We start from the raw sequence: 18,725 nt of genomic DNA, 5'->3' as shown, positions 1-18,725 counted from the left end.
TTCCCTCATTCCTGCAATATCACCGCCTGGATGATATACTCTTGCAAAGTGTTCGCTTAGTAATTCTACTATTTCAACTGATTCAGTTACCTCGCTACCATTGGCATTCCTTAAAAACATTCTGCCATATACATTTTTTCTTTTACTTGCATATGGAAAGAACTGTTTTGGATTCTCTTTAGCTTGTGTTGCTAATTTCCTTTCATAATCTGCTTTTGCTTTTCTTACCACACTAGTTACCCTTCTGGCCTGTGCTTTGTACTGCATACAACTTGACTTAGTGAGCAAGCAAAGGGTCATCATTATGGATGATTTCAACTATGGCAATATTGATTGGAATGAAGAGATAGCATCAGGGAATAGAGATAGCATCAGGGTCATCATTATGGATGATTTCAACTATGGCAATATTGATTGGAATGAAGAGATAGCATCAGGGAATAGAGAAAATAAATTTCTCAAGTTCTTAAAGGACTACAATCTTAGGCAGTACTTAATGGAGGGCAAGTGAGGGTTAAGAGTCTTGGGTCTGGTTACATCATTAGAGGATGTGATTGTGAATGGAGTGTCTAATCTTCCCCTGGTTGGTGAGAGTGACTGTGAAGTGATCACCTGTGTTGTACCACATATATCCTTATTGTTCCACATATATCCTATCTATGATAGGATATATGTGGAACTATAAGGCTAGTGATTATGAAAAGGTTAGGAGACAACTGAGAGCTATAGCATAGAAAGAGCAGTTGAGTTGGAAGGAAGATAATGCTGCATGAGTGTTGATCAAGAGCTATTTAAGAGTAACAGTGTCTGAGTGTATTCCAAAGGTGAAAAGGCTAAACAAGATAGGAATAAAATGGATGAATGAAGAGATTAAGCATGAAATCTGGAAGAAGACACTGTGGAGGCAACACAAGATGAATGTTGATAATGATCAGTTGCATGAAGAGTATAAAGAGGGCTGGGAAGGTAACTTGGTTGGTAATGACAGCAAAAGTGGAGTATTAGAAGAAATTAGCCAGTCAAGCTAAGAAAAATCCTAGCGAGTTCTTTCGATATGTGGCAAGTAGTAAGAAAAATGACTATGGGAGGATGATGCTAGTTGATGACACTGGTAACCAGTGCAGAGAATATAGTTTAATTATTCAATGATCAGTTTATCAGTGCATTTCATCCTCATGAAAACAACATCAGGAGAACTTGAAGTATAGAATGTATGGTGGTGGAGGAAGGGCTGAAGGTGAATGAACAGGAGATATGAGGAATTAAGCAAACCCAATGTTAATAAGTCAGTAGGATTTGACAGTATATTGTCATGTGTCTTGAGGGGGATAGCTGATTGACTGTTGGACAGGTGTTAGCAGGTTGTATATGGAGGAGTGGTATCCCATTGCCTGTGGGATACCACTCCAAACAGATGCCTGTGGCACACCAATAGTGTGCCACAGGCATCTGTTTGGAGACCATTATTAACTTGTACATTAATGACATTGGTACTAGCTTCATCGGAGATGTGCAGCTGTTTGCTGATGATGCAAAGTTGGGAAGGGCTATGAGAAATAAAGCAGATGTGGCCTTGCAGGAGGATCTGAATAGACTGTGAGTGGGCAAATGATTAGAGCTATCGGTTAGTGTTGCAAAGTGCAAGGTCTTGAAATTTGGTAGGCAAGGTTGGGAAACAGAGTATACAACTAATGGAGAAATTTTGAAGGATGTGGAGATGAGATGAGATATCTGGTAGTGATGGTGGAGACAGAGACTTCAAGTTTAGAAGTCACGTTGCTAAAATTATCAGAACATCACAATAGATTATGGCAATAATGAGGAGGACATTGACATGCAGAAGCAAAGAGGCTATGGTTCATATGTATAAGGCTTTGATCAGGTCACATGTGGACTATTGTGCACAGTTTGGTTGCCTTGTTTTCATGGTTCAAAACAAGGAGTATTGAATCTGTTTACTAAATCAGAGTCAGTATGATTTCTATGGAATATCAGATACAAGGAGAGATTAAGAGAATGCAACTTATAGAGCTTGTGAATAGAAGAAAAAGAGGGGATATGATTTAGACATATAAGTTAGTGAAGGATTGTTACCATATTAATGCAGATGAGATTTTTTTGTGGAGTAGAGGGAGACAAGGATAGAACTAGAGACCATCCCTGGAAGCTGTATAAGAAGAGTGAGCAGGGGAGTATGAAGCAGGTTTTTTGCATGGAGAGTGATTCGTGAATGGAATGCATTGCCTGAAAGTGTATCGAATGTGGAAACTGTGACTAGGTTTAAGATATGGTTCGATGATGTTTTGGCATGAGAGTATAGACATCCCGTGATGAGTCCTTTGATTATATAGAGGTTAGATGATGATGATAATAAAAGTGTACTCTTACACATAAGAGAGAGAAAGATTATGGCACATATCAAGAATATGTACAGCTTGTTAAAAGATGCCTATGGTAGAAAAAGTTTGTTTGTAAAATAGTTACAGGGAAAAAAAAGCATCTGCATTACAATGAGTATGAAATGTGTAAATTTATGCTAAACAATATATTTGTTGCAACTGATTTTTACATCAAAAATTCATGTGTAGTTTCATGGAATTTAGTTATTTGCATGTTTTTTTTTTCCTGATTATTACAAACATTTAGGAAAATATACACAATAAATATTAAGTTAGCATTATTGATACTTATTCAAATATAGACTTTCAAATCTAAAAAATCCTGAAAAATGTTGTGATGTTGCATGTAATTTTAATAGCATTGTGTGTGTGTGTCTGTTTATTTAACTAATGGACGCTGAATTTCTTTTCCACTTATGAATATCAGTCTGATATGTGGCTTATATCTATTTAATTTAGTGTGGATCATTTCAGATAAAGCCTTTTGACCAACCATTGTGTCTTCTCTCTCTCTGTCTCTTTTTTTTTTTTTTTTTTTTTTTTTTTTTTTTTTTTTTTTTTTTTTTTGCATTAAATAAATCTCATGAGACCATGCACTAACTTCTCTTTAAAAATCAATAATTTAAGATTATGTATTAATAATACCAGCATTAATAGTTATTAACATAGACCATTCCAGTTAGCATGCATTTCAAAAGAATGAGTTTTTCTCCTTTCTGTTTTACTTGCATTATTTAACTCATTCTTGTTCTTTTCGGATGTTCTGTCTCTAGGGAGAACCAGGAGATAAAAATACTCAGCTGCTGCAAATAAAATTGCACACATTTAAAACATAATTGTTCCTTACCAAGCATTTGAGTAACTCAAATGCTTGGTAAGGAACATTTATGTTTTAATTGTTCCTTAAAAAACATAAAAACTTATTCTGCAAAAGAATAAGTTTTTATGTGTTATACATGCATAGATGCATGCATTCATATTCTTTAAACTTATAGGAACTTAAACATGCATATTTCATTTTCCAATAAATCTGTTTATTATTAGCAACAATAAGTCTAGCATTTATGTGTTTTATTTTTTATGTGTGTTGAATTTTAATAGAGGTAATATTGATGTATTATAAATGCTTTAGTAGTAGAGTTTATCTAACCACTTCTAATGTTTTCTCTTACTGCTCAGTCCATTTTAAACTTAATGCAAACATTTCTTGGAACTGGTAATTTGAGATTTCTAGAAGAGAAATCCAATTCTACTTTCTTACTAGCTGTTTCTATTAAAGGAAAGCTTGCCTTGCCACCTGTGGTGTTTCTGTTTTGGGAATTATTGATCCATTTTGAAGTACTCTGACAAGGACTGCTGTGGTAGATTAAACTTAGCTACCGTGCATGCTTTTCCAGGAAGCTTCATAAAAAACTACACCAGATATGATTAATTTAAAATGTTGCTTTTGATTTAAATTTAAACTTATAAAATTGTTGGCTCTGTGTTTGCAGCTGATTTGCTTTTCATGCAGACAGACCATAGCTTGGAATTTAGATTGGTACATATTGTAATTATTTGTAGCTAAATTAATTGATGTATTTCTGAAATAATACAAGTTTTTAATTTAAACATTTAAAATATAATAAAAGAAATTCAGTAACCTTTTGATGCTTTATTTTTTTAAAATAATTTTCCTTATTTATTATTCAGTATATTCTTGTGAACAACAACAACAAAAAATATATATATAGGGTGAAGCAAAAAATGTTTATTTTATTTTATTATTTTATATTATATTTTTATTTGCATTTTTATCTTTATTTTTATTAAAAAAAAATCCCAGCAACTGAACAGTTAAATATAGTTTAAGGCATAAATGATGGTTCTATTAACCACCAAACCAGCCTTGACATGTGTACATGTCAGTAATTATATGGGTGTTAAGTGCCCATTGAAATCAATAGAGCATTTGGATACTATTGGAATAAGTTGGATATGAAACTCATATTTCTGATATATTTTATTTGTTTGTCTTGTGAAGAGAAACAAAACACAGACAGATATTTAAGAACTGAGATTAAATATGAAGAGGTAGTTTCTGGTCATCATTGTAGATAACAATATATACTTGTATATGGTAGTGATCACAGAAAATGATAATCATAAATAGTTGTTTTGCAATACCATTCATGTATGACATTTGTAACAGTATTTGAACTAAAATCCATTTTCTTTTTACTTTGTATTGTAAATATTTATTAGTAATATATGCTTTTGTGCATCATTTTGCAATTATGCATAACTGTATTTTTTAAGAAATTACAACATAGACTAATAACTAAAATAAATTACTACTTCCAGTATTTCAGCAAAAAAATTGCCATTGTTGTCAATGAATAAAATATAATAAGTGTGCATGCAGTCACTACACTAACTAATGAAGATGAATTACCACCAGACTAAATAGGCAAACTTGAAACCAAAATTGAAGTGACTGAACAAATCTTAGTAAAGATCCCATTTAGTAATGATGATTAAAATTCATCCAGCCAGCATAGTTTTTATATAATATAGGCAGATCAAATGGATAAAATTAACATGTTAATTGTTCCTTTTGCAAAATGCACCTAAAATTAATTATTTGCATCTTACTCTGTTTTGAAATGAAATAAAAAAAAATATTGTTTTAGACAGTTAGTTTCATTTCTGCAAATATATATAAAAAAATCCACTAATGCCTATTTTGTGTGTGTAATGAAAAGATCATGTTTAAAAAAGGGGAATTTTTTATAGGTTAAATTGCTGGTATCATTTCTTTTCTGGCATAGAGACCAGAAAATGCAAACAGCCATAGACAGTGATGCAAACACCATAGAAAAAAATTTTTTTGTGACTTTATTAAAAATTTATGATATTTCCACCAACTGTATATTCTACATCTTATCCTTTTGCTTTCCAAATTTGTATTACTCATTGGAGGTTGTGCCCTCCAATTAGTGACTTCTAAGTATGTAGATTGTGTGTGTTCACAAGGCTGGTTTGCCTGTTCTGAGGGATGAAAAACCTGAGTTTCTGGGAGAAAAAGTCCTCTACCTCCTTATGAGACTGGCTAACTCACCTTTAGTCAAAAGAGACCAGATAAAGTTTCCACACATCATGTACAGGAATCGAACCCAGGTCTTTCCGACCAAAAGGCTTGGTCTATACCAAGTGAGCTACAGAGGCTCTGTGCTGCTTCATAAGGGAGATGATAGAATGCAAGCATCAAATTATAGGCATGTCTGTGTGTCAGATGTTGTGGTTAAGGTGCTGAAGAAGCTGGTGAGAACAAGGATCCAGAATTGGGTTGACAACAATGGTACTATCTTTGATGGATAGCATGGATTTCCTAATGGCAGGTTTTGTTTTTGTAATCTATTTATTACAATAAGATGATAGCTTCATTGAACAGAGGAGAGGGATGCACAGTAGTATACTTTGATTTTGCAAAGGGGCTTTTGATAGATTACTGCATGACAAGTTGATAGTCAAACTAGAGCAGATGGGGTTAGATTAGTGCATTGGATCGGAGACTGGCTATCTGATAGGTATCAGCAAGTTGTGTATGGAGAAGCAATATCCTGGAAGAGGAAAGTCACTAGTAGTGTGCTCAGGAGTCTGTTTTAGGGCCATTTCTGTTTAACCTGTATGTTAATGATCTTTGCAAAGATTTGTATGGGGATATTCAATTGCTTGCAGATGATGCAAAGTTGGAATGAACTATGAAGAGTAGAGATCTTGTGTCCTTACAAGAAGACTTGAATAGATTGAGTGATTGGGCATAAGAATGGGGATACCAGTTCAATGTTGCAAAATATAAAGTTTAAAAATTTGGGAAACAAAGATGGGATGTAGAATTTATTTTATATTGTTGGAGGTGGAGGAAATAAGAGATCTTTGGGTGATAGTGGATAAGGAATTGAAATTTAGGGGACATATTTCCAAAATTGTGAGGACAACACAAAGAATTCTGGGAATGATGCAGAGGGCACTGATTTGTAGAACTAAGGAGATTCTTGTTCCATTGCATGAGGCTCTGATTATGCCAACTGTTGTGCACAGATTTCAAAAGGATGGTTGGAAAGGGTCCACAGGCAAATAACTAAGGTAGTTTCTGATTTCTGGAATGTCAAATATGAGGAAATGTTGAGAAGATGCAATTTATGGAGTCTTGTGGGATGATATGATATAGACCTACAAGTTAGTAAGGGGGGGGGTGTTATAAGATCAATGTTGAAGAGGTTTTACAGAAAACGGTGGTAGATCAGGGGAGAACCAGAGGTAATTACTGGAAGCTGTATAAGGAGGGTCTGAGCAGGGAATTGAAAAGCAGGTTTTTTGCAGGCAGAGTTGTGAATGCCTTGTCTGATAGGACGGTGTCTGCAGAGAATTTGAGTGTGTTTAAGGTGTGGTATGATGAGCTGTGTGTATGACAAAAGGACCTCTTAGATGAGTCTTTGACTTCGTGGGGCCTTAGGATAATAATAATGAACCTTACACTTTGCAACAGTAAACTGGTACTCCCCCCCCTCACTTGTCCATTCACCTAGTGCATTCAAGTCTTCTTGCAAAGCCACAACATCTGCTCTACTTCTCATAGGTTCTCTCCCAGTTTTTTACCATTTGCAAACAACTGTATATCACCATTCAAACTTCTTCCAGCATCATTAATGCTGGAAGAGGTTTGCTGTTTAACTATTCAAGTTAAACAGCAACAGTCCCAAAACATATCCTTGGGGAACATCACTAGTGACTTTTCTCTTTTCTGAGATTGCTCCAATATATAGGCTGGCTGGCTGATAGGTATCACCAAGTTATCTCCAATCTATTTGCAGTAATATACTGTCTAACCCCATCTGTTCCAATTTAATTACCAGCTTTTCATGTAGCAATCTATCAGAGCCTATGCAAAATCTAAATATCACTGTGTATGCAGCACCCTTATCCAGTGTATTTTTCACTTTGTTGTTATTAACATCTGACCTCCATGGAGTCAGACTCATTGGAGGCACATGCTATTGCACACAATTCTCATCCAACTGCACCTTAAAATGATTCGATGTGTTTTAATTCAATGATTCAATTGACAACACACTCAGGCAATGCATTCCATGCACCAACCACTCCCCATGCAAAGAACCTGCTTCTCACTTTGCTCACACCCTCTTTATACATTTTCCAGTGATGGCCCTGTTGTTCTCCCCCCCCCCACCTCATTCTATGAAAACTTCCAAGTCAACCTGATAACAATCCTTGACAAGCTTATGTCTCAATCATATTCCCCCCCACCTCTTCTGAGGGGGAAGAGCATTTACATTCTCTCAATCTGTCCTTGTACTCACAACCTTTGTGAATCTTCTCTAGACCTTTTCCAACATATGTCCATCATGAAAACCCAGAGACCAGAACTGTGCACAATAATCCATATGAGGCCTGATCAAGGCCTTATACAATGGCATCATAACCTCTTTATTTCTTCATGTCGGGATCCTCAGCATCATTGCTATTATCTGATATGTCTTCACAACTTGTGCAATGTGGCCTCTGAATTTCAGGTCCTTATCCACTATCCTCTCAGACCTCTATGGGATACCACTAGCGACCTTTTTCTTACGTTATACCACATCCCCATATACAACTTTCTGATATCTATCTGACAGCCAGTCACTGATCCAACTCAGAAGTCTATTATCCAGTCCCATCTGTTTCAATTTATTTACCAGCTTGTCATATGGCATTCTATCTAAAGCTTTTGCAAAATCCATGTAAACTACTGTATATGCATATCCCCCTGTCCAAGGTATTTGTCACCTTGTTATAGTACATAGGTAAGTTAATGAAACATGATCTCTCTCTCTTTAACAAATCCATACTTATACAGAGAATACTGCTCTTATCAACCCATTTCTGTCTGCTCACTAATCTCTCCAGTACCTTCACCTCAACTCCACTAGTTGTGGTGAAGTACAATACAAATTGGCCTATAATTTGAAGCCACAGCCTTATCACCACCGTTATGCAGTTGAACAATTTTACTTTCTTTCCACTCCCTTGGAACCTGTGCTGTTGTAAGACTTTTTTAAACAAGCATGCCAATTCTCTGGAACATTCCCTTAAGATGCGTGGTGATGTGTCATCAAATCCTATCGCCTTATGTCAATAAGGCGATAGGATAAGGATTTGATCTCTATTGCCTGCTCACTCATAATTAAGCCATCTTTTTCTGTTCTCTACACTTAAGTTCCTCATGATTCCACCCTGATCAGGATGAAACACCTTTATAAATTGTTCACTGAATACCTCAACAGTGTCTTCTGTAGCAGTTGCCATTCTACCACTTTCATCCATTAACATCATCTTACCATGATTATTTTTCTTTCTACTTGCCACATATCTAAAAAAACTCCCTACTGTTTTTCTTCACTTGATTGACCAATTTCTGCTCATACTGCACTTTTGTTTTCCTTACTGAGTCACTCTCCTGACTTGTTCTTTGTACTCTTCATGTAATTGATTATTGCCATTATTCATCTTGTACTGCCTCCAACGTACCTTCTTCCAGATTTCATGCTTAAGCACCTCATTCAGCCTTTGGGCCTTCGGAATACATTCATATATTAATGCTGTTATGCATTTCTTTGTCAGTTCCCAAGCATTCATTTCTCTACTGCCCAATTCCTTGTTCCATGCTATAGCTCAGCTGTCTCCTAAGTTTGTCATAATCACTAGCCTTATAATTCCACATACATCCTTTCCTCACAGAAGTCTGCATATGGCTAGCTACAACCCAGGTGATCACTTAATGATTACTCTCACCAACTGAAAGAAAGTATGAAACCCTCCCAATTGCATTCTCTGAAGATATGATTAGATCTAAAACTCTTGATCCTTGCATGCCCTCCTTTACATGCTGCCCAAGATAGTTATCTTTCAAGAAATTCATTTTCCTTATTTCCAAATGCTATGTCTTCATTCCAATCTATATTGCCATAATTAAAATCTCCCATAATAATTACCCTTTGTTCACTAATCCAAGTTGTTTATACATTTCTTCATCACCACCCTCCACATTCCCAGGCCTATAACAACATCCAAATAAGTCTTCCTCTCAACCTTCATGTTACAACACTACCTCATAACCATTGCCACAATTTCCCCCTTTCATGTCTACCTTATAGGGACTTAATTTCACTACTGTCATCAGCAGCACTCCTCCTCCCTTCTTGCCCATTCTGTCTTTGCAAAAAATACTATATCCTTCCATTTCTGTTTCCTGTTAGAATATCATCTTCATTCAACCATGTTTCACTTTTCACTTATTCCAATGATTTTGGGGCGAATAAACTCAGTCACCGAAACCATTTCATCCCCATTATTTCTGATATTTCTGGCATTTGTAAACAAACACAGCAGTGATTTTTAGGTCTATAACTAGTCCTATCCAAGCCACTGGTTGGTTGTAATTTCTTTACCACACCTGCCCTTACCCAATCACCTTTATCCCACTTACCACACATCTGCTGTTTCAACTTCCCCACCCACATTGCAATATATTCCATTTTCAGACACATTCACTGCTATTTGTAACATCCACTCTCTCCATGCCATGTCTCCCTGTCTACCCAGGTAGACAGGGTTCAAACCAACACATAAGCATAAATACTACACTATCAGTGCTCCCCCCCCCATTGTATTCAAGTTCTGTGTGATGTCACATTTACAAGAACGAAATACTCCTATGCATTGCTCATTAAATATCTCAACTTTATCCTCTATAGTGGTTATCATACCATTTTCACCAGTCCATGTCATGAATAAGCACATTGCTGAAACCGAATCTTCTTTTATCAAACCCGTGTTGACTATCCAGGAAAATGTTGGTGTTGTCAACCCAATATTCTGAATCTCAATTTTAAACCTCCCTGGCACTTTAACTGTATACTCACTCACCTAACTCAACACACACACACACACACACACACACACACACAATGAGGAAGTTATCATTCTAAAATAGCCTATGATTTGAAGCTTTAGTCTTATTATTTACCTGATGAAGTGGAACAATTTTGTCCTTTTTTTATGTTAAAAAGTATGTGAAAGCTATTTTTAACTCACTGAAGTATTGTCATCAAACTCTGCAGCCTTATTAACTACAAGTTTACTTAATTCCTCATGTATCTTTTTCTCACCAACAGTGCAATGAAATGAATACAGCACAGATGAATAATAAAATATGAAGTTTATTAAATCCTATATTTCATCTCTGTGATAGAGATGAAATATAGGATCTAATAAACTTATTTAATTATTTCTCTGTGTTGTATTCATTCCATTAAACTTTAAATGAGTTTAATCCAGCACATAAACATAAATACCACACCATCAGTGCCACCCCCACTACATTCAAGTTCTGTGTGATGCCACATTTACAAGAATGAAATACTTTTATGCATTGCTCATTAAATATCTGAACTTTATCCTTTGCAGTGGTTATCATTTTATCAGTCCATGTTATCCTTTCATAATTATTCTTAGTTCTACTTGGCCACGCATATTGAAAAAACTCAGTTTTTCAATATGCAAAAACTGCTGCTTATATTGCACTTTTACTGTTTTTATCAAGTGAGTCTCCTGCTCTTTGAACTTCTCATGCAGCTGGTTATTACCACTCATTTTCTGCTGCTTCCATAATACTTTCTTCCAGATTTTCATGCCTTACCTCTTCATTCATTCATTCATTTCACACCTGCTCTATTTAACCTCTTGACGTTTGGAATACATTATGATATCACCTTCACTAGATAGTTCTTGAGTATGCTCCATTCAGCATTGATATTCTTTCCATTCAGATCCTCATTCCATGATATTGTTGTAAACTGTCTCCTGGGCTTTTCATAATTACCAGCCTTATAGTTCCACACATATCCCTTTATAACAGAGGTCCTCATATGGTTGGCCCCCATTCAAGTGATCACCTCATAGTCAATCTCACTAACTGGTAGAAAATTTGACACTCCATTTATAATATCATCTGATGAGTTGATCAAATCTTGCTCTTTGAACCTTGTGTTTCCTCTGTGATGTACTACCTAAGGTAGTTGTCTCTAAAAAAAAAAAAAAAAAAAAAAAAAAAAAAATTCTTGAAATTAATTTTCTTTGCCTCCAAGTACCATTTCTTTATTTCAATCAGTATTACCATATAAGTCACTCATAATAATCACTCTTTTCTTGTTTACCAGGCTAATTTGTCTATACATTTCCTTCTCACTGCCCTCCCATTACCAGATCTACATCAACACAACTAAATATTTCATGTTGTCTACCTCTTTCTCACACTGTACTGCTGCCATTATTTGCTCCTTGCATCTCTCTACCTTAGATGAGCATAACTCCTCTCTTTCCATCAGCAGTTCTCCTCCTTTTCTTCCCCGTCTCTCTTCACAAAAATTATCATATCCGTCCATCTCTATTCCTACCAGAATGTCATCCCCGTCTTTTCTTCCCCGTCTCTCTTCACAAAAATTATCATATCCGTCCATCTCTATTCCTACCAGAATGTCATCCTCATCTAACTAGGTCTTGCTTATTCTGACAATTTTGGAGAGAATAAACTTGGTCAATGTGACAATTTCATTTCCATCATTTTGGATGCTTCTGGAATTAGTAACTAAACACACAGAACCAGAAGTGATTATCAGTCCTACTGACACATTTTTTAATATACAAATTTTCAATAAATTATGATGATCTAATATACCATTTCTAGTTTGATTCACTTGTGATAGAAATTAGGACTAAAATAAATAGAAGAAAGAAACAATTTGTTGTTCAGCTGATGTATGAATTTAATACTTTGGTGTGTGTGTGTGTGTTATACAGTTTCATTCATTTCAGCTTTAGAGTATTTAGTTTGAATGAATGAATTGCTCATGTCTGATACCTTGACTGTATATAAATGTTATTAAACTAGATTCACAATATCTGTAATTTTTTTTTATATTCTGTAATTTTTTTAGAGTATGTTGAAAAGGTACAGACTTCTATGGGGTCAAGGCTCATTGTGGGAGATCGATACTCAATCACTTATTCATTTTTACTGCCTGTGCATTAACCACCCACCTCTTGATATCAGGATGTTATGTTCATTCTGCTTTTTTGTGTGGCACATATTGGTGGAATATCTATATGAAATGCAAATGAAATATCATTTATATGGAAATTTCTTTTACCAACTCATGTGTAAGTCATATATTACTTTATTTATCAGATGAAACTTGAATATTTTCAACCTGTTCTTAGCTCGTGTGCTGCATACCTGACATTGCTTAAATTCATTCAATTCAATTGTTTACAGTGATATTCAGTTGTTTGCAGATGATGCGAAATTTTGGTTGGAGATTATTAAAAATTAGTGCTGGTGCTGTGGATCTTCAGGAGGATTTGAATAAGCTGGAAAGGTGGGAAAATGAATGGAGATGTCAGTTTAATACAGGTAAACATAAGGTTTTGAAATTTGGAATCCACAGATGAGAAGCTGTTTGCTCTCTCTTGGTGGAGCTAAAATGGAAGAAGTGGAGGAGGCAAGGAATCTTGGAGGGTGATGGTTGATAGAAATTTGAAGTTTAGAGGATATATTGCAAAGGTGGTAAAGGTAATCCAAAGGAGTGCTGCAGTACTGAGAAGGACATGAACCAGCATTGAATAAGTGTTGATTTCAGTGTTTAAAGTCCTAATCAGATCACAGCTGGATTTTTATGCTGAAATCTGGTTACCAGGATTTGAAAGTAACCTTGGAGATTTTAAAGTTATAGAGCTTTTAAAATGGGAAGAATTTTTTTTTATATATGATGTGGTATGACCAGTAAATTGTGTATCACCTAAAACTTTTAACATATATCTCTAATCCAGAGTATTTTAATAATAAGGTGCAACATCTTTTGACTACTTGTATATGGGGAAATATGACTTCTGCATTACTTCAACTATGGTATCCCTTCTGGATCTGGCTCCAACTGATGAGACCTCAGTCAAGGTTGAATCCAGTCTGGGTAGTGACCCTTCCCATAATGCATAACATTATATATTATTACGTATCACCTCTGGGAGTCCAAAGACTCATCGAGGGAGGGTACCTGCTCTACAGCTCTCCATCTCCACTACTCCATCAACTGCAACTATCTCATCATCTACACCAACGGTATCTACTGCCGACCACCACCACTAATATTTTCACAAACACAAACATCCATGCCCACAGCAGGATTCGAACCTGCAGCCTTTTGGCTGGAGAGTGGATATGCTAACCACTCGACCAACCAGGCCAGCAAGTAAGGATATGTGCTTTGCATTATGGGATCCTAAGTCAATTGATGTGAGGGCATTAGATTCAAGTATCCCAGTCATGAAGATGCAACAGAATGATATTAAGACAGTACAGTGTTTATGAAAATAGACCAAGGGCATGCAAACTGCAGAGTTTGGCAGTAGATCAAAAGGAGATATGATTGAAACATTTAAGCTCTGTTAAGAAGTATTTATTTGATTGACACTATAAATTTTTTTTTTATGGTTGGACAAAGGGACCATTTCTAGAAGTTGCAAAAGGTTGCTGTAAGAGGGTAAGAAGTAAGTTTTTGCCTGAAGAATGGAATGGTAAGAGTGCAGACAGTAAATTAGTTCAAGGAGTGGTATAATACACTTTATCTAAGGCAGACCTCCCACAGTGAATCTTGTAATTCCATGTAGGTCCATAGTAATAAATTACCAATATATTTTCAAAGTAACATTTTCTGTCCATTTTTTTTCTCTCAGAAATCATGAATGATGTGATTAAAACAGTTAAGAAGAAAGGAGAATGGAAAGTCCTTGTTGTGGATCAGCTTGGCATGCGAATGATTTCTGCATGCTGCAAAATGCATGAAATTGCTCAGGAAGGAATAACAAGTAGGTTTCCTTTTATTCAAAATGAATTGATAATTAGTTAGCTTCACTTTATTGTAATATATAAAAATGCTAATGCCATAAAAAATGCTTTGATTTAAAACTGATGGTTAGGTAATATTTCTGAGACCCAGTTTTCAAAGTGTTTTGTTATCACCAGATCTGCATGATCATTTTAGGAGTCTTCACTGTCACAAGCAAAAGTCATTGAACCATGCCTTAAACTTTATGTGTTCTCACATGCTACTCTCAAGCAATGTATTCCACTTGATAATCACTCTCTCTCTGGTCAAAAAAAAAAAAAAAAAAAAAAAAAAAAAATCCCCTCATCACACTTTTCTTGCACAGCTTCCTCCCTTTCTCTGAAAGGGAGGAAGCTGTGCAAGAATTAATTTTATGACAGTTTCCAACTTGCGTTGCAATTATATCATTCTCCTATTCACCAGGTTGTACAAACAGCATTTCCTCAATCTTTCTCAGTATTCTAGAGACTGCCTCAGTTGTTCTTCTCTGGACTTACTCTTTCCAGTATATGAATGAGTGGAATGAGTTATCAAAAGTGTTTGTGACTGTTTTGCCAGTGAAATGATTTTAAGAAGTATGATAGGTATTATGTTAATGATAGTTAGCATGGGTCTCTAGTGATGAATCATTGGACTCCATGGAGATGTATTATTAGGATTACTATTACATGACATCTCCATGGAATCTGAGAGAGAGAATATTCTATTCTATTCTGTTCTGCACACAGCTTGCTCTGCTGTTTATTTAATCCACCAGCTACTCACAGTGGCATCTACCACCACCATCAATAGTGTTTTTTGTTGGGGGGGGGTAGTTGCTGTTGTGTAAAGCTACAGCATATACTTTACTTTTTGTAATGCTTGCCAAACTTTTCATCATCTTCAAACAACTGCATACCCCCATTGAAACATTTCCCAATATGATTAACATGTAATTTATAATAACATATAATCAGAGGCCACTGACTTGTAGAAGTAAGGAGATTCTTGTTCCATTGTATAAGGTTTTGATTAGGCCACACATAGACTTCTGTGCACAGATTTGGTCACTTGGTTTTCAAAAAGTATGAAGATATGTTGGAAAGGGTCCAAGTTAGTAAGGGGTTGTTATAGGATCGATATTGGAGAGATTCTATAGCAAACAGTGGGAGATCAGGAGAGAACCAGAGGACATCCTTGGCAGCTGTATAAGGAGGGTATGAACAGGGTAGTGAGAAGCAGGTTTTTTTGCATGCAGAGTTGTGAATAATTGGAATGCCTTGCCTGAGAGTGTGGTGTGCAGAGAATTTGAGTGTGTTTAAGGCTCAGTATGATGAGCTGTATGTATGACAAAAGGTCCTCCTAGATGAATCTTTGACTCTGTGGGGTCTTGGGATGATAATAATAATGATAATTTTAAACAGTAATGGTGCTTAAACAGAATCTTACAGCACACCATATAATTGATGACCTTCTGCAGGTTACTGCTTCTCCATGATACCTATTCACCCTATTTGTTTAACCCTGTAATCTGTTATATATTACTTCCATTCCAATTTATAGCAATCTATCAGCCTTCTGGAAAATCTAAATTGCTACTGTATATGTGCATCTCTCTCTCTTGTCCAATTATTTCTCCATAGTATAACAAACAAGGATTCTGTAAAGGCTTTAACACAATTGATCATATTCATGCAGTAAAACAAATAATAGAAAAAGCAGAAGAAAACCAATTGCCTCTCTGCTTAGCCTTCATTGATTATTAAAAAGCATTTGATTCCATCAAAACTAATGTAATAATCAAAGCACTCCAGAATCAGGGAGTTCCTAAAGAATATATGGACCTCCTCCAGGAAATATACCACACTGCAACAGCAACAATCCAACTTCACATGAGTAGCAATAAAATATCAATTGAAAAAGGTGTCCGACAAGGAGACACTCTATCACCCAACATCTTTACAGCAGTCCTTCAAGAAATATTTAATAATATAAACTTTACAAACAAGCTTGACAAACTTATTTGTAAAGCTTGACAAACTTTACTTGACAAATCTTGGTTTAAAAATTAATAACAGAAACTTAACACACCTAAGATTATGCAGATGATATAATTTTTGCAAACACTCCAGAAGACCTTAATATAATGGTAGAAGACCTATATCATGAAAGCAGAAAAGTCGGTCTAAAAATAAATAGAGAAAAAACTAAAATCATGTTTAATCATTTTGTAACACCAAAAAACATAATAATAAAAAACAGTTTCTTGGAAAGAGTCTCTTCATATACATACTTAGGTCATCTCATTGATCTAAACTGTGGACTCCAAAAAGAAATAAATAGGAGAGTTTAACTTCCCTGGAGTGCATTCAGAAAATTGAAAAACATTTTTCAAAACAATGATGTCTCACTCTGTTTAAAAAGGAAGACATTTAACCAGTGTATACTTCCAGTCATCTCATATGGTTGTGAAACTTGGTCGCTAACAAAAGCACTGGCAAATAAATTAACAACTCAAAGAAAAATGGAGAGGTTCATTCTAGGCATCACATTAAAAGATAAGAAGCCAGACTCACATCACTGACATCATTTTTCACCATAAGCGACTAAAATGGAAATGGGCTGGACATCTATCCAGAAGAGAAGATGGGCAATGGATCACCATACTAAAAGAAGAGAAACAAGGTCAAGGATGTCCTAAAAGAAGGTGGAGTGATGAATTGTCAAATTTTCTTGGGGAAAATTGGTCAACCACTGCCAAGAACAGAGAAAGGTGAAAAGAACTGGAGGAGGACTTCATCCAGCAGTGGACAGAAAATGGCTGAAAAGAAGAAGTATAACTTGCTGATACCTATTCAGCCTATTTGTTTAACTTTATAATCTGTTATCTACTTCCATTCCACTTTATTGTAATACACAAGATTACTAGAACATTGCCTCCCTTTAATAAACCCATATGTAGGCAAAGGCTAAGATTTATTCTTAGCTCTTCTGTATCCTAGCCTTCATCCAGTCTCTCTCTCACACACACTTTAGCCTGTAATTTGGAACTTGTATTATTTCCCATTTAAGAAGCAGAAAAATTGTGTCCACCTTCCACTCCTTTTGAGACTTTCTCCATTACTAGGCTCTTGTTAGAGAATGCTGGTGACCATCCAGATAATCACCATCCATGATTATCTGGATGGTCACCAGCATTTCACCATGTTGAATATACAACCTAGCTATATGGCCCCATGGTCACTCTTGCCAACTGGAGGAAGATTAAACACTTCGTTCTTACTATTATCCTCTGAATTAATCAAATCCATAATTTTCAATCCTTCTATGCCCTTATCACATACTACCCAAGAAAGCTGTCACTCAAAAACTCTTTAATTTTCCTGTCTCCTAGATGTTATTTCTTCTTTCCAGTCTATAATCATCATTATTCAGGTATAAATAGAGAAATAATATACAGAGATATGCATATAATAACTCATCGAGATAATCTATCAAATGAAGATAAGCCAAGTTTTGCTCAGTTATGTGGCAACCGGTAAATGTCAGATGGTTCATATCTATCTGTTTATTTTACTGTTTGTCTATTTAATTTCATAACACTTATCACTTTTTCGTATACCCAAGCTGGATTGAATTTTTCATTTTCTGATACATTTTTTGCAATGATTAAATATTCCCCCCCCCCTCTAAAAATAGGTTTTTCTTTGCTTTTCAAGTCCAGATAGATTGCATTCACCATGTTGAATATACAACCTAGGTTTTCAGTTTGCTGATTTATGGAGATTTTATATCATACATATAAATACTATACATGACACATAATACAGTATGATATATCTGTATTCTCATAATACATACAGAGATGTTGCCACATAACCTTGTGTATAAAATAGCTGTATTTAGCCTACAGTCAAGTATAGTTACTCCCCCTCCCCCCTTAAGTACATAGACATAAGCTATTTTTGTGCTGAGAACGTTTTCATTATTGGGATATTAGATCCAATGGAATATTATTTAGGTACTTGTGTACAGTGTATTTGTATTTTTTCCCTTCAGTAAACCAAAAGATAAAAATTTATTTATACTGTAAATTTATTGCTATATCATTGCATAAAACAAATCACTATGCACAAATACATATATATGGATGATATTCATACTACTGATACATGCATCTTTCCTTTCATGGCAAATGGCTCATGCCCAATAAGGTCTAACCCAATAATCATATATTTACTTCAACAAAATTACTGTGTTTTACTAAGTGTTATGGTCTGTACTAACAATTTTGGGTAAACAAACTCAATCAATGCCACAACTTTGTTCCCTTATTTTTGATGGCCTTGGCATTCATAAA

At 35.4% G+C, this 18,725-nt stretch overlaps 1 protein-coding gene across 1 annotated transcript in view; it reads left to right on the top strand.

Moving 5' to 3' along the window:
* The window catches only part of LOC150098397 (protein ROP-like), a 312,656-nt gene that overhangs the window by 42,424 nt on the left and 251,507 nt on the right, over nucleotides 1-18,725 (top strand). Inside the window, exon 2 of the mRNA XM_090405016.1 lies at nucleotides 14,235-14,366. Coding sequence (XP_090261142.1) covers nucleotides 14,235-14,366 — 132 coding nt within the window. The remainder of the gene's footprint in view (nucleotides 1-14,234; nucleotides 14,367-18,725) is intronic.

Source organism: Typopeltis vanoorti, chromosome 15 (genome assembly GCF_054136105.1).
Source record: "Typopeltis vanoorti isolate ZY-2024b chromosome 15, IOZ_Tvanoo_1.0, whole genome shotgun sequence".
NCBI lineage: Eukaryota > Metazoa > Arthropoda > Arachnida > Uropygi > Thelyphonidae > Typopeltis > Typopeltis vanoorti.
The sequence above is the reverse complement of the archived record's forward strand: the minus strand, read 5'-3'. Positions and strand labels throughout refer to the sequence as shown.